This window comes from Daphnia pulicaria, chromosome 1 (assembly GCF_021234035.1).
Source record: "Daphnia pulicaria isolate SC F1-1A chromosome 1, SC_F0-13Bv2, whole genome shotgun sequence".
Classification (NCBI taxonomy): Eukaryota; Metazoa; Arthropoda; class Branchiopoda; order Diplostraca; family Daphniidae; genus Daphnia; species Daphnia pulicaria.
The window spans coordinates 26,392,792-26,410,178 of NC_060913.1; the positions used below are offsets into that span (position 1 = coordinate 26,392,792).

Genomic DNA, 17,387 nt, shown 5'->3' on the forward strand with positions numbered 1-17,387 from the left:
GGAATAGAATCCCGTTTTTGTTTTGTATTTTGTGATTGGCCCAAAAGGTTTCGAAAATCGATAACGTGTGAGAAAGAACCTTTTCCCCTACGGCTGTGTACACGTTAGTAGTAGCACTTGTGTGTGTGTCTCCGGATTGTGCGAAAATCCTTTTTATTTTGTCGGTTTAGCCCCCACCCCGTCCCAAGGATTGGGCACCCACATATATCTTTGATAGTTCTTCTCCTTTCATCCGTCTTTGACTTTTCTTTTTCCTACTGGCCGGGTGTAGTTGCGCTGGATACAATAATAATATTATTTTTTTGGGGTGGGGAGCTCCTTATATTGCCTCGTATAGTGTGTACTTACTTACTACCTATCTCCTGGCCCTGGGTTCGTTCCTTAACGGCAGTCCCACCGACTTATGGCATTCCCTTATTCTTATCGATTGGATTGCGGATGCCTCCGCTCCTTTACACACACACTGTGTGTGTGTAAAGGCTGAAAGGAAAGAGTGTGTAGTAATAGTAGTTGTAGGAGTAGTAGTAGTAGTAGTAGTGCGCCCCTTTAGGTTTGGGCACAAAAGACGAGAGATGGAAACGGACTAAACTCTTGGAAACGGAAGACGACGGGACATGGATGGAAAATGTTCCAACAGGTCGTAGGGCATAGATCCTGACAATACCTATCGATCCTTTTCCTTATCAATATTCATTTCTCCCTTTCCATTCTGGTATAGTATAGAGTTCCCTGGATATCCGATTGATGTTGTTGTTGTTCATTTTGACGGCGTCTGGCGCTCCTGAAAGGATTTTTTTTTCTCCTTCAGGGTTCAGTTGAATTGACAATTGGATTTTTCTAGGAATAAAATTGAATGGAGGAATTTTTTTGTTCCCGTTTTTATATCATTTGTCGATCCTTAATTGAATTGAACTTTTTTCTTTTCTATTTTGCAGAGGACAACCTTCGGCAGTTGCACGGCATCCAGGAGAGTATCCAGCGGATGAGACAAGTCAGCGTGCAGACACTACGACTCCAGGTATACAGTTGGCAATCATCACCTTCTCAGCAGGATCTCCTCTTTTCTTCCCATCGTCCGTTGATAGAGACGTTCATTCATCCATCCGCCCGTCCTTTTATAACTTTTTTTTATTTTTGGCGCTTCGTGCCGAAATGGGGGGGGGGGGGGAATAATCTGATGGATGATGGCGGGAGGTGAGCACCGACACATCATCCATCAAATTCAACCCAGGCGAAAAATGGCACGTCACGGCCCAGGGAGGAGGAGGAATCGATTGAATCAGCTTCCTATAGAAAGAAAAACGTGCAATCAGGTTGATATTTATGATGATTCGAGTTGATGGGTTCGTGCTGGTTTGCGTTTAGTTGCTCGTTAAGGCGAGAGAGGAGAGTTGGGCACCACGGCATCGATTAGCGGATTTGGGCGGGTTGGGTCGCAGCAGCAGCAAACGACAGGAGCCACTCGTATCTCCTTTATCTTTCTTTTTCTCTTTTCAGGCTCCTTAATGATGACTTAAAGCTCTGCTCTCATCTCTCTGGTGGCTCCTTCTTCTTCTCAGCTCCTTTGTCATTATCATTTGCCAACCGTATTGTCTCTCTTTTTCTCCCTTTGACTCTCTTCTTTCCCTCGAGAGATCCTGACGGGGAAGAAAACAAAAAAACAAAAAACTTTTGCTCGACTCCCAGGCGCCCAGTCTGCCTGCGTGACGTTTTTCGCCAGTTATTTGCATTGGGCGGGCCACCCACCTTGAGCCAAAGATAAAAGGAGCGCTCCTGGATTTTTTTTTTTTTTTTAAACAAACAAACAAACAAACGCGGATGCCGGCCCAGGGTCTCTCTTCCCAGGAGCACCACCCCACACACACGCAGAAACGGTGCGATGACATGGGAGACTATTGGCCGACTCCTCGTTTTACATACAACAATAAAACAGTCGGAGTTGAGAGACGGCTCCTGTTCTCCTACCCCCCAGCTCCTTTGAGGAGATATCTGTTGCTTAATGAAAATCAAGATGGCAGCAAGTACTCCCCCCCACCACCAATCGATCCGCACCCGACCCCAGTTGCTCCTTAAAAGCACTTAACAACTTTTGACTTTCCTTGGCTCCTTGATTCCAGTTTGTCCAGGGTGGGGTGAAAGGAGCCCAGGGAGGAGTTGGAATTTTGACTTGACTGGGCGGTTTTCATTCAATTATCGTTTCATTTGATCATCTCGTCGTGAATTGGGAACTTGCCAACGGCTGCCGCTCCCTTTTTACCATCCGCCCGGAAGGTTGGAAATGTCATTAAGGGGAGAGTGGGGAGGAGGGGGGCCAATAAGGAGCCCAGCAGAGATTTTTCATTTGATTTCGGCCATTTAATTTTTGTTTTTCTTGTTTGAAATTAAATGTGCAGTCGCAGGTGGGCAGGAGACTTCGCTACGGAGGAGTCGGCGCTGGATGCAACTGGAGCCTTTCCTGCCCGTCACTGAACGGAAGTGGCGGTAGCGGTGGTGGCCAAGGAGGAGTTGCGTCTGGATTGGCTGGCCACGGAAATGGCAATAACAACGAGGCAAATTGGCTGGGAGCCACGCTGGCCGATTGGGACTCGCCCACTTCGCCCGGAATGGCCGCTCATTATTGGGGTATGCGCCGGAAGGCGTTTTTCTCCCGTTGACGTCCACTTTTCTTCTTTTCCCTCACTCACTAATTTATTCTTTTATTCCGTCGGCTGGGTTGTTGTTAATTTTATTCCACAGTCGGAGGAGATGGAGGGCCCAGTCATAAGGCCGGCCTGGCCAACGGATCGAAGCGGCGACGCAGCTGGGCCAGCCCGTGGGAAGTGGACGAGATGGGATTGGCGTCAGCCGGAGGCACATGTAGCATCACTTACGGTATGCACACATCTTCTTCCCGTCCAGGAGCCGAGATGGCCGAGATGGCCGACCGGAGGAGAAATGTAAATGTTTTAATTGTCTCCCACTTTGCACGCAGAAGAGGCAGGAGGAGGAGGAGCTCTGGATGGAGTCGGCGGACGGACGAGGAGCATCAGTTTGAGCAGCGGCGACACGGATAACGAGCAAGACGCCGCCGGAGGTGGTCACTCGTCAAGGGCCCGACAGGCCGGAATTACCACCTCGTCGTCGGCTCTGTCGTCCGGCGAACTCAAAGTCCTGGCCGGACGGCACTCGACCCACTCACTCAACGACATGGGATTTCCCGTAAGTCGATTCGAGTCATTTGTTTAACATTTGAATCATTTAATTGTCAATTTTTTGAAAAATTTCATCCAGTTGATTCCGGCGCTGCCGACGAAACCGCGCGGAATGTCCAAGGACGGCGGTGGTGGCGGGCGGGACGGCGATCCATCCAAGTGGCTGTCGCCGCGCATTTTGACGCTGCAGAAATCCATTTCCACTCCGTCGATCCTGGCCGTCAAGGACGGGTCCAATTTGACGGCCCTGACTTTGTCGAGCATCAAGAACTCGACGGGCGGTTCCAATTCGGCCAGCAGCGCGGCATCCGTCACCATGGCCGCCGCTATCATTGGCCCTTCCGTCGGACCCGGCCCTTCCGCCGCCGGAATGATGGCCAAGGAAACGCAGGGCATCCTGATGACGGCCACAGCGGCTGGACCGACTTCGTAATTTTTCAAACTTTTTCTTTCATTTTCCTTTTTTGTTCAGTTTTTGACCTCAATTTTGTTCGGTTTTTCTTTTTTATTTTCGCCACGCCCCTCGTGTCCCAACCCACACGCCAATTGAATGGATGTTGTTGTTGTTGTTCAGTTCGTCCCCCCCGTATTTCGTCGTACACTGGTTTGGAGAGCGAAACCGATGACGACTCTGAATTGCATTTGAACCACCACCACCACCTCAGTCACGATCACGTCTCGTCCCGTTATTCTCTTGGCAGTTTCGTCGCCGAGTAAGTTTTTCGTTTTATTATTTTCATTTTATTTTATTTTATTTTTCCACCCATCCAACGGAATGTCGCGTGATTTTTCTATTTTTCCCTCCCATTTTCAAACTCACGTGACGGAATTTTATTTTTTCACAGACCGGGGTTCGAGAACGACGACGACGCCAATTCTTCCAAGAGACGGAAGCGCGGCAGCATCTTCTTCCGCAAGCGCAAAGTAAATCTTTAAATTCAATTCCGGAATTCCGGATTCCGGAATTTTTGCTCAAATTTTTAATTTTTTTTAAATTTCAATTCAAAAGGACAAGGACAAGGAAAAGGACAAGAGCAAATTGAAGCAGCCGCACCAGTTTGTGCCCGTTTGCCATTCGAATTCCCAGCCGTGCGACGTTTGCTCCAAATCGCTGACCAACAAGGCGGTCCTGCGCTGCGAGAGCTGCGCCAGCAACCAAATGCTCTACAGTCGCCGGAATTGGATGGACAAGGAAACTTGTCTCGGGATTTTAAGTGCCGTCCTTGACACCATGTCCTATCCTAATCGTGTCGTTGATGATAGTGATCCCCCTCATTCCAACAGCATCGACGTCAAAGACCTTCACCGACTCTTGATGAAAGGCTGTTACCACCAACGTGACCGTGACCGTGAGAGCCTCGATCATTCGAAAAATCCGGTCGGGACTTTCAAAACTTCGCGGGAAATTCAAATCTTTGTCAAGTCTTGGTCGACGACGGGCAGAATCATCGCCATCAATATCCAGCCGACGGCGACAATCCGGCAATTGAAGGAGCGGATTTTTCTTAAAGAAGATATTCCGCCGGAGCAGCAGTGCCTGATTTACGCCGGAAAGCCACTGCCGGACGACGGAATAAGCGGTGAAGGTGAAACTTTGCAAGACTACGGCATCGGCCAGGAAAGCACTTTGCAACTTTTACTCCGGCTGAGAGGCGGTGGACCATCATCCTCATCCGGCGTCGTCGACTGCCGGAGTATCCATTTGGCTCCTGATTTGTTTGACGAGCGCTACCACCACGATTTCAGCCGCATCTGCGATCAAGGATTCAATTTCTACCGGGGCGGAGTCATCTACATTCGCCCGTGCGGATGGATCCGGCTGGCCTTGAATGTGGAAGGCAAGTACGCGGACGACGTCTGGCTCAAAGGCAATCAGGGCAAACGGCCCGATCCTTTCTCATCGGTCGATGGGGAGTGGCCGGTAAGTTACCACGGAACTTCCTACCACAACGGACTATCCATCGCTCGCCAAGGATTCGATCTGGCCAAGTGCAAACGATCCAAACACGGGTACGGCATCTACTCGACGCCGGACATTGAGTGCGCTCTGAAATTCGCCGAATGCGGAACTTACAACGGGCGCACCTACAAGTTGGTCATCCAGAATCGCATCAACCCCGAGAGTTTGATGAAAATCAGCCGCTCTGAGACTCGCGGAGGTGAATATTGGATCTCGTCCAGCGAAAAGGACGTCCGGCCCTATGCCATTTGCATTCGTGAATGCGTCAATAACGACGGCCTTTGGTGTTATTGATTTTTTTGAATTTTTGCCATTTTGAATTTTCTTTTTCAACCCTAAGTTTTGATGAATTTCTTTTTCTTGCTTTACTTTTAAAAAAAAAATCTGTTGAACATTTTTGTGTCACAAGTCTCGTCAGTTTGGAAAAAGAATATAACGAATTTAATTAAACTTCTTTTCAAGGTTTTTTTGCTGATGCTACTACGCAGTTTAATTATTTTTAAGTTTGGCGCTAAATTCAAATAACTGCGCCAAAAAGTAGTGGTAATATATAGGCTTCCCTTTTAATAACTGTCGTCAAAGACGGCTCTTAAACAAATTTTGACGGTGTCTAATCTAATTTTACAAAGGGGGAAAAAGAAGTTTGCGTTGACAAAATGACGTGCAGCGAAGTGACAGCGACTGATGGCCTTGATGTCGCTGAGCAGGGCCCCTCGAATGAGTTTGGCATTGACAAAACAGGTATAGGGCACGGCACGCCATCGACTAACCATATAGGAAGAAAATTTTAAAAATAAAGGCGAAAGTTAAGTTTAAAACGAACGTCAAAAGTTTGTGGTTACAATCCGCCGTTCCGTATTGCGATTTAGACAAGAAACTCTCACGGAAGGAAAGAAGCCAATAACTATATATAGACCCATGAAGCTCTAGCCATCCATTACCACGATCAAAGGTTACATATAAACTGTAGCGCACTTTGCATCTTTTGATACATGTACCTATAAAGGAGAATGGCTAAGATATGTATCTTTTTGGTGTGGTAGTGTTAAGAGTGCCGTGCATTACCGCGCCAATGCTTTTCTTTCTAAACTGCATTTTTCAAAGTCATCCGGGTTCGCGCGTGAATATGTTGGTGATTTATTCAAACAATGCCAGGCCGCAAAGAGTCACGGGTTATATAGCACAAAGTCTATTGCGGCTGTTCCTTTTTTGGGGGGCTATCAACTGCGATAATGCATGCGCATATTCTAACGTGCTCTCAACTGTACCTCGCAAGGATTAATTTCGGGTCGCTTAGTTCATCTATTGAAAAAAATTGAAATTTTCAGTCACTTCCGGTGGCAACAGTTGTGGATACGAAAAATAGGATTACCCTTATAATTTGCCGCTGGCTATACTTATGGGTTGTATCAGCCTCTAAAAAATAAGTCGCTATAAACACTGCACTAATAAACCGAATAACTTTGACATTCTCCCACTGAGCCAATCATCTAGCTCGTTATTGGAATCAGACATAAGAAGCGACGCGACAGGCCGGAAATCAACTGTCCCCAAATAGCCGCGGGAGTCGATATATGATATCTATTTATCTATTTCTATCTATATTTCTATAATGTGCAACCGTCTCGATTCGTGTGTGTAGGAACATATACAGCGATAACGATCGATTAATCAGCACAGTGTTTATATCGACTTATATGTTTGCGGGCTTGTATTCTTGCTTATATTATAACCCCAAAATTTTCTGGCAAGCTTGGCAATAAATGAAGAGGATCCTTTATTTTTCTATCCACAACTGTTGCCACCGGAAGTGGCTTACAATGTCACATTTTTCGAAGAACGAACCAGGCGGCCCGGAAGTAATCCTATCGACAAGTGTCTGAATTTGGCACCGGCTTGGCTAGATAGTGTGTTGCGCAACGGTTTTAATCGACGTTTGCTTATCAGCCGACTTTCTTTTATTATAGTATTTATGTAAATTAAATATTTTTGTTTTCGCTAAGTTGTGGAGTCTTAAATAACTCTCTTCTCCCCAAGATTTTGTTAATTCTCGCTCTGTATGTGATAAAGAATTCTATCACCAGACAAGAGTACAAAATAATGGTTAACGAATAGAGATAAGACCCACTCCGTTACTAAAACCAAGCTGATAATTCATCAGAACATTAAGGAAAAATATCGGAGTACAAGAGTGGCGATAGTGCCATAGCTTAAAATTACGTGTGAAAGTATTTATATCATTCCAAAATCAGGAAACTTAAGGAAACCGGAAGTTCGTCAATTCGCAGTTAATACTCACTAGTTACAAATGTCGATACCAAAATTAGCTTACCTTTATAGAGAGGACGAACCTGGGGCAAACTTTTCTTTGGTGGCTAAGGAATAACAAACGAGTCGCCCAAGTATTAAAATATTTTATCAATCCCATCCCAGTATTGACTATCCAGCATGCAAGATTCTTCGCTATATCTCTTGATGTGTGCGAATGGGTCCGGGAGAAAACCATCGGACCGTGTATAGTGCTGCTGCTGGGGCGGGCGAGCGTAGCGATGCGTTAAAGAAGTTGCGGGACTTGGTCGATTTCGAATCGGAGAGAGAAAAATGGACTGCCGACTAGCATCGAGTCCCGACGGGTCCTTTCAACCGATATCCATTTTCAGCGGGAAAAATGAAATTATCGATTAGGAATAAATATAATTTTTCTCCGGAGTATCACCATCCGCTTCGCTTTCTATTCATGTCTGTGATTTAAATAAATATTTTCATTCGTCGCCAACTCATTTTTTCATTAACCAACAAAGAAATGTTTGCCCCGAGGTTCATCCCCCTAAAAATAGTTCATTGTGGTATTAATTGCAATTTGCATATTATGAGCATTATTTGGGAAACGACGAACTTCAATTCCCCTAAGACTTCTGTTACACGAATGAATTAGACACCTAGACACGAGAGGTTAAGCTACGAGACTAACCCCACTCGATTTAACCCTACGAAACTCTTTGATATTCTGATTAAGAAATCAGTTAATTTAATGTAATTGTGGCTGAGAAAATTACACCCACCATCTAAGATTGATAAACCAAAAAATACTTTTTGTGTTGCCCTTAGAAATTAGAACAGTAATAAAACTCTCAGCACACTTTATGAAAAAATGAAAGAAAATTCCAATTGAAATATTACTCTTGTGAAGAAAGTGAGCTGATGAATAAACGCTGATAAACAGCGTTGCGCAACACACTAACTAGCACAGCCGGTGCCATATTCAGATAATTATCGATAGGATTACTTCTGGGCCGTTTAGTACATTATTCGTAAAACGTGAAATTGTCAGCCACTTCTGACGGCAACAGTTGCAGATTAAAAAAAGAGGATTACCCTCATAAATTGCCGCTGGCAATACTTCGTCGGCATCCATCATCCATCATCACATTCGGCGTCTGTACATTTTCTTTTTTTTTTACAACAATTATATTCAAAGCTTTGACGTGATTTATTCACTCGCTCGCCGGAAAGAAAAAACTAGAAGCTGTTGCTGGGGTCATCAGGTCCGTTTGACTTTTGAGGGCGACTTGACTCTCTCTTTTGTCTCTCCACAAAGACGTTTTTGCACTGCACCCAAAAAAATAATGAGGTTCCTTGTTTCCTTCACCAGGGATCGAATTTTTTTAAAATGAATATCGTTTACGAGCACACAACATATTAAATTTTTTCATGGCTAACCCAGTGATACACAAGGGAAATTAAGTTACAGATCAATAACCGTAAACGCAATCACCAATTTGTTTAGGGAAAGACAAATGTATTTATTTTAATGATTTTCACGTCATTGAATTATCTAACCAGTTGTAGCGTACGACAGCAGCTCGAAAGATTGTAATGTCATAAACTTAGATTCCGATATGTTTATTAAACATATCAGAATCTTCATACTGTCGGGAGCTAGCCATCGGCACGAAAACTGGTTAAATGTAAAACTTAAACTGAACTGGAAAATCTCCAGAATATGAAGAAATGTGCAACTGCAAGATGATTACCGAGATGGTGAATTTTAGAATGTAGAAGGCGCAATGGGCTAGCCGATAATGTTGGAGAAAAAGGGTTTCAGGTAGTGCATCACGCAACGAGAAATCAAGTTCATTTGCGTCGATTCAAATTTTTCTCCTTCTTTTTATCCTGACGCAAAACAAACAACAAATCAAGATTCTTATAACATCCAATAAAATCATAAACCAGCTAACATTTCAAATTTTTTATAAGTGAATATCCCATTTACCAGCACACAACACATTCAAGTTTTTGTGACGGGAAACCCAGTGATACCCCAAGGAAATTAACTTACAACTCAAAAGCCGGAACCATAATCACAAACTTATTACGGGAATTATTTGCCGTTTTACTTCTTTTCGGGTTATTGCTAATCTATTGTCAGTCTTCTCTCTTGGCAAGTGAATATGTTCGTAAAGCTCGTCAATTTCGTAAAGCTCAAGTTTAAATGGATTCTTTCCGGTTTCCGGTGGTGATCGAAAGATGTGAATGTATAACCCACTGCGCCCCAGATGCGGTATGTTACGCTTTCTATTTTTTAATCCAATTATTATTAACCGAATGAATTCTAGAAACGTTCAAATCTCATACGTGAGAGTCGAAGAGAAAATTTACGCGCGAGTGCGCGTTCGAGCGCCGCATAGTGCAATGCTCTGTTGAATGATGATGGCGAGAAATGATCACATAATCACATATAATCATTTCCTATCTGCGTAAACGAAATAGCAATTGATTCGGTTTAAATTTTAATTGAGTTTATTCGTACTGGGTAGAAATAATCACTTCTGCACAATGTCTGTGAATTGCTTCATCATGTTCACAGATTATATTACTCGATATGACAGCTGAAATAAGTGATCCCGACCTCAATCACGCCGATTAAATTGAAATATCGCCGGCTCTCGGAAAAGCACACCTTTTGAAAAACAAGTTCTGTTCTTAAAAGCAGTTAATCCGGAAAAATTGACGTTAAACTGTCACCGACGCCGCCGGCACGCAAGGTTTAACGTACAGTAAGCTTGTCATCTAATTTAAGGAAAATGGTGGATTGATTTGGGAGTTTTTTTTGTTATTAATTAACATATCTTGATAAACACTATTTTTCTTTATCCAGTCCCGAAGATCGAGGAATGCGGAATCTTAATTAAATGGGTGAGAACTGACCAACAGATAAAAGAAAATTATGTGTTTACAGATAAACCTAAATTGAAAGGAGCACCACTCCGTAATAATAACATGTCTATGAGCGATTCTTGATTGTATGAAGTGACTCAGTTAAAAGCGAAATAATTTGGAATAGTACAAATCCATTACAAAGGGTTATAGCATTCCTCAAATTTCTTGTTAGTGTGCTAAAAGTTCACTTTTCAAAAATGTAATTTTTTAAACGCCCATAACACATGTATTGGTTTATTTTTCTTTCTGAAACGCGTCGCTATAATTCGCATACAATTCGCCACATTTTCCCTTCGGTACTATCGATACAGTTATGGCTCTGCATGGGGAAGTAAAAACAAAACAAAACTTAACATTTAGACCAATGGAAGCAGTTGCTTTTCTGGGTTTTTACTACGGCATTTGAAAAGCGGCTTTGTGGAGATTGAGTTGAACGTATTGATGAAAAAAGTGAAAAGAAATTGAAAGCTTTGCTATTAGCCTAAATGAGTGCCTCCCAGGCTACAAGACCACTGAATATATTTAAGGGGCCCTACTTATTTGTGGATGATAATAAAATTCTGATTACGTCGACAACCAAGAGTTTCTATAAATGAGTTATATTAATCAAAACATCTCGCGTATTGCCTTGCAATCTGATTTCATCGTGGCACCGACACGGCAGAACATGAAGATTATAACGCAGAGTAAATTTATCATCTAAGTTTAAGAAGATGGCAAGTTAAGATCTTTGAATTTTGCCACTAGTATTCAGGTTACTGTGCTGTTCGTTATGAATCTCTGTGATTGTGATAACGACAATAAAACTGAAAAATTACTATCCGTTGATATTAAAATGTGTAGCAATTCAATGAATCGTCTCGTTATCCACTCTCCAAGATAATAGCAGAAAGCCAGAAACAATCAAATTTAATGGAAATGTAAAACCGTAATAAAAACAATTCTTTGAGCAATTGATGATTGTGTGTCGCGGGGCCGTTAATGCCGATTGTGATTCGGAAAATGACTCGTGCATTACATACAATTACGAAGTGCTCCAATATTTAACATGTGTGCTGACTGATCACTTTACAAAAGTGTAATTTTTAAACCGCCAATAACGATTCGTCAATCTATTTGGTTATCTCAAACGTGTTGCTTTAATTCGAATACATTCCCGTGCATTTTCCCTTCGGCACTCGATAGTGCCGGCTAGTGCCGATCGGTAGACTCATGGCTCTGGGAAAGGAAGGGTGCAAACAAAAAATATAAACACACGAGCGAGAAGATAGTAAAAGTTTAGTGCAACTCAAGTGACACAATTTGTTTTTCAATCAGTTGGGAATTTTGAGAAAAATAATTTAATTGTTTTTTTTTCTCTCAAAGCAGCGCTAGTATAGTTAATGATGACGCCATACCGGTCCAAGTGGCCCTTTATTAGTCATCAAGCCGAGCCCTTTTTGGCTCCTTTTGATCCGGACAACGCCCCATGTGTGTTTACGCGCGCATTTTTCAAACAAGATTTCACGGCATGTACACAAGGTAAAGTACGTGCATCCGCCATTCTTTCGGCTACAGATCCATTCTAGCTCATATAAATCGGCAGGAAAAAAGGAATCAAAACTGAATCAAGAACAAAAGGAGATGACGTTTCATTATACAATCGAGCCGCAAAAAATAAACCTCTTGAAAAGCCAGTGGGCCTCGTCAGCAGGCTGACAGACGGGCATCATCCGGAGAGCTCTGTGGGGGCATCATCCATCAATAAAAACGAATGCTTTTATATTCAGTTGCTGCTGCTGCTGCTGGCCTACAATACACAGTGCGCAGCGATTGAGCGGGCGAGGGTGGGCCGCTCTGATGCGGTTGGGGCTCCAACTGAACTGAAGAGGGATTACGTCTATGCCATGGCACACAACAATCATCTGTATGCAGTCGGACAAATTTGATGATGCCGAGGCTGCTTGGCTCTCTAATGTGCTGATGATGTTATAAGGCTCAAGTCGTTATCTGGTGCGGAAAAAAAGGTTGCGGGGCCGGGCCGATTCGCCGATAATCTAATAGGTCGTTTCGGCCCGTTCGAGCGTGTCCTATACTCTGTGCTGTTCTCTCTCTTCTTCTTCTTCTTTTCGCTTTCGGGTCTATAAATAAATGTACCTTGATAGCGCTTTTTCTATCCGCCTCTTTTGATCAACGATCAACGATGATGGCAGCATATCACTACGGATAGCGATATGTACCTAATAGAGCCGGAATTCGTGCTGCCGCTGCTGCGTCCAGCAAACATTCGTCATCGGCGGGCGTCGGCGGGTTCAGATGGAGGGGAACACCGGCGCGAGAGTCGAGTCGGCGGCGGCACACGTTCCGCTTATCTCTGCACAGCAAAGGCAGCTGGCGGGGGCTGTAATGTTATTGGATGGAATCTGATGGCCAACAAAACAGGATGGATGACATAATAAGCGACCGCAAAAAAAAAGGAGGAGGAGGAGGAGGGAAAACGAGAGAAGGATCGGCTGTCAACCTAAAACACGTATGTGCATAATGCAGAGCTACAAGCTAAATATTTCGAATTTTCTCTTTCTCAGACAAACTAAGTCAAGTCTCAAGTGGTTATTGAAATCGGGATTCCAAATCTCTGACTTTGAACGTGAAAATTAAGTCCAGTCCAGTTAGAAAAGAAAAGAATTGAAAAAAAAAACCCCGTACGATGTCTCATTACCGCTTGCTTTCTTTAAATAAATTGATTAAAAAGTATTAATATTATACGTAGTGTCGCCTCAGTGTGGGTTACACTAGTCTTCTAGTGCGAATCTAATTTCAAAACATGACAAACGTAGTTTTTATCAAGGGGAATGCTCAAACTTGGTGTAACTGGGTGCTACTGTAATGTTCATAGTAAATAGTAAATAGAAAGATAGTAGATCACGAAAAATTTGACACAACGTGCTGAACGTTTGAAAATGACACATTTTCCCGCTTGGGCGTTTCAATTCAGTGCAAAACTGGGCGCCAAATTTTACACTCATCCAAATAAATAAGGTGCCATTGCTAAAAACAGTGAACGAATCAGACAGGTGCGTACGAATCAGAAATTGCGCTGCTTTTTTCAGAAATTTGAATTCATTTAATTTAAATCAAGGGCCTGGCTATTTTAAAATGTAGAACACAATTTATCAGCTTCCGTAGCCAAATCTATTGTTATCACCATTTTCCCAGTGCCCACAAGCCTTTGAGCAGGTGAATGGGAAAGTACAACGTACTTATTTACGAAGTATCTGGAGCTCTATAATTTTTTAATAATTATCAAGCCGCCTTTAAATATCTCCCCATCAATATCTTAAGCGCGAAAGTATATCTGCAATAACTGATATGAATCGCGTCAAATAAAGAAATAAGGAAAACGGTCAATTGCATCGGATTCATTGTCAATAGAACTGCATTGTTCACGATTTAGAAATGAGTGAGAAGCCCTAGTGATTCCTAATTCCACCTTTAAATAGTTCAGCCATATTATATTTGATTAGATTACGATCAGTCATCTTTACGCATTGACAAGTTTGCAGCTTCAAGTACCAGCAGCTGTGCAGGCACGGTACTCACGAGAGACGCTTGTGAGTTGAAAACTCAATTATTTCGTTAGTAGTGTCGCGAGATGAATCCATGAACTTTGATTATTGTCACACAACGTGACTGAAATGTTTCCTCTAAATGCATTAGCTCAACATTTGTGCAACGACATTTTAGAGCCAGCGATTGCACCTTCACATCTACCATCATCGTCTGCAGACGCCTACATCAGACATAATAATTTCTCAATTTTGACAGACTTACTTTCTATTTAATCATCCCCACAAATCTACATAATCTTCCGCTCCTGCTAAAATACGTTTTCCTACGAAAACATCTATAAGCAGGAAGCAGGGAGCTGGTAGAGCCCATGGGATTGATGGAAGGAAAATACATTTGAGTTGTGCTCCAGCACAGAATATCAATAGCCTCTAGGCAACGGAGGCGACGGCAGCTTAAGTGAACTATGAATGCCCGAAAGACCAGTAAGCGATTGTGAATATTGCGGATAAACAACAAAAATTTGTCAATGGCGTTTAACCAGTGAATGTTCACGCATCAAATCTTTAAAACGCTACATGCATCTACTGTATAGGCTACGACGATAGAATAATTTTTGTAGACAAAATCAGACTAAACGACACGACTCTCTTGCCATGATTCAACTTCGTTTAACATTTCTCAAAAAGTGATTTCTTTGGGCTTCAAGTGTTAAAAGCGGCGATTTTTAGTTTTCTGTGACGCAATAAAAAAGAGAGGAAATACTGAGGAAGAGCAAAGGAAAATCGAGAAATAGAATATTAGAAAAGGGGAAGGGGAAGGGGGGGGGGAGGGTCGGGAAAGAAAAATAGAACCACCTTCTTCTCTTGGCAGAAAACAACTGGCCAATAAAAAAAACGGATTGACGGAAAGTATTGTAAGCTGAAACGGTCTCAGTTGTTTAGTTAAAACCAGATTCAAGTTCCATTCAAAGAACACCACCCAAATCATAGTCAAGCTGAAAATTCGATTAGAAAAAATCACGGTTCTGAAGCATTTCGATTCATGAAACAGGATAGTTGACAAGGGTTTCGTAGTAAATATTGACTTTTCTCAAATAGGATAAAAGATTTCACATTGTTTCATTGCAGACAAGTTGTTATCACTTGAGTCGGACAAGTCAAAGATGGCGAACGAAATTCAAGAAACTCTCAAGAAAGAATCTTAAGTTTATCAACCGTTCGGCACCCACAGTGTCCAACAAAATCAATCTCCTTTACAAGCACATCGTCATTGCCAACCTACTCAGTGATTAACTTCCTCCTGCTAGGCGCTAATTTAAAAGAACGGTGTTAATTACTTTCGCAATTATTTCGAAAACAGAGTGCACTATCTCAAGTACGACGTGCTCACTGACTTGAACATCAAAATGTGATTAAGGTTAAGTGTAAGCACAAACTCCGTTCGTATTAACTAAATTTAGAATAAATTTTTCGAAAAAATTAAAAAGTACCCTCGGGCTGATTACAGAACTTTGTTTTTCACTTTTTCCTTAGAAAAATTCTCAGCGATCAAACTGAAAAGTTACAGTCTGAAAGCCGAGTCAAACGCTAAAACTAGACTAAACTGAGAGAATTGAACTAAAATTGAGAAGACCGCTGACGTAAAAATGCGCCCATGATTGACTTCGGATGACAATCAATTTTGGCCAACGAAATAACTCTAGTTAAAGCTCAAATAGGCGAAGGAAGACAGTTATATGGCGATCAAGAAAAACCTTTTAAATACAATAAAACGAACCAAATTTCGTCACTGGGAAAATTTCAAACCACAAATGAAAATTTAAAAATGTGCGTTTTCGAGTTTCAACTATCAACCTCATTTTTAATTAATTGCGGTTGCTTTCTTGATTCAGAGTAACCCATGATCTAAATACTCGAGTTATCTTTTCGTTCGTCAAAATGGGGAAGTTCGAAGTTGGCAAGGAATGGTCCGATCCCGGGAGAAACACACGACGTGAGGTTACTTGCAATACTCATTGGTTTTGTTGGTTACCAACTTGGAGCACCCCAGATTCATTTAAAAAACAAAAACACATTGATGTTATAGGAAGTACCACTACGGGCTGTGTGTGGTACATCTCGGCAAGTGCAAATTTCATTTCAGACCCTGATCTGATACGCGTAGTATGGCAAGGTTTAAGGCTCAGACTAGAAGAATAGAGAAACATTTTTCCTACCTTTGAGCCCGGGAAATCAATAGCCAGGCATCCACACGACGCCAGTCAGGAGAGGAAAAGGGGGGCATCGTGAATATACGGTTATACACTCGCCTTAACACATTGGGTGTACACGAGGACAGAGTTTTAGTTTTTCCAATTAAACTGGGAACTTGTTTATCTAAGAAAGAAAGAGAAAATGGTTAAGAAAAAAATATAAGTATAAGTATAAGTAAGAAGACAATGGATAACCCCTTATTGTTGATAATGAAAATAACTTAAGGTTTACATTACATACCCTTTTAGGCAAGTTTCAGGCACCATTATATGGCAGGTCACAGGTTAACAAAAAATAGCAAAAACTATTACCCAATTGATGATTCTGAGATCGTTGATGATGAAAGTCTGTATCAAAACTTACACATCTTGTGGTTGCGATGGCTGGCTCAGGCCTGAAATCTGCACAAAAGGTAAGGATTACATAGAGCAAACAAACTCTGCCTTAAATGAATACAGTACGATTCGGCCAAAAACAATTTTGAACTTTAGGCCGAATGATCTTTTAACGATATACGATTCGGCCTGTTGAAAAAATTGAATGATTCGGCCTGTTGAAAAATTGAATGATTCGGCCAATTATGTTTAAAAAAAAATTTTCGGCCATAGGCCTTAAATTTATGAGACGATTCGGCCAAAAAATTATTCGCCAAGTTTTTTGGCCGAATCGTATTAAGGCTATTCAGATAATAGGGCTGTCAGCCATTTTACCTTTTAGGTTTATTTGAGCACCTAATTGTTTACACTTAATTTTCTTAATGGAGCAGTCTAACATCCTGTGTTGCCATCAAATTTGTGTCCAAAATTGCCAATCAGCGTACAGCAGCTTTAAAACGCTGTACGCTGATTGGGCCATTTTGGACACACATTTGATGGAAACGTGGACTATTATAGACCAAATTATTGGCGGCAATCCTCCGGCCTTCTCCCTCCTTCAATATAATGGTTGCAAAATTAAAATTTTTTTTGGCCGAATCGCACAAAGTCAATAATTTCTCATTCGGCCACCAGTCAATTCAAGAATAGAAAGAAGTCTGATCAATTGGCCGAACAGTATATTTTTTAATTAATTACTCGCCATTTTTGGCCGAATAAAAAACATAAAAACAAGGCATTGGCCGAATTGTATATTTCAATGTATTTTTCCACTCATACGATTCGGCCTTGGCCGAATAAAAAACTCAGAAAAGCGGCCAAAATTCTTTGTTTTTTATTC

General features: G+C 42.1%; 2 protein-coding genes and 1 long non-coding RNA gene across 3 annotated transcripts; all 3 read left to right on the forward strand.

Annotated features, from left to right (window-relative positions):
- The first annotated feature begins 616 nt into the window (after nucleotides 1–616).
- Nucleotides 617–2,536, forward strand: LOC124319374. The gene is made up of 3 exons (XR_006913073.1): nucleotides 617–712; nucleotides 936–1,018; nucleotides 2,394–2,536. It is a non-coding gene; the product is annotated as an uncharacterized LOC124319374 (long non-coding RNA).
- A 65-nt stretch (nucleotides 2,537–2,601) lies between these two features.
- On the forward strand, nucleotides 2,602–3,624 carry LOC124320643. The gene is made up of 4 exons (XM_046783500.1): nucleotides 2,602–2,622; nucleotides 2,737–2,871; nucleotides 2,972–3,198; nucleotides 3,271–3,624. The coding sequence occupies exons 1-4, from the start codon at nucleotides 2,604–2,606 to the stop codon at nucleotides 3,622–3,624; spliced, it is 735 nt and encodes a 244-aa protein (XP_046639456.1). The 5' UTR covers nucleotides 2,602–2,603.
- Nucleotides 3,625–4,345: 721 nt separating this feature from the next.
- On the forward strand, nucleotides 4,346–5,601 carry LOC124315897. Its single transcript, XM_046781632.1, has one exon. It carries the CDS (start codon nucleotides 4,351–4,353, stop codon nucleotides 5,443–5,445), a length of 1,095 nt encoding a protein of 364 aa, XP_046637588.1. The 5' UTR covers nucleotides 4,346–4,350; the 3' UTR covers nucleotides 5,446–5,601.
- Nucleotides 5,602–17,387: the final 11,786 nt, after the last annotated feature.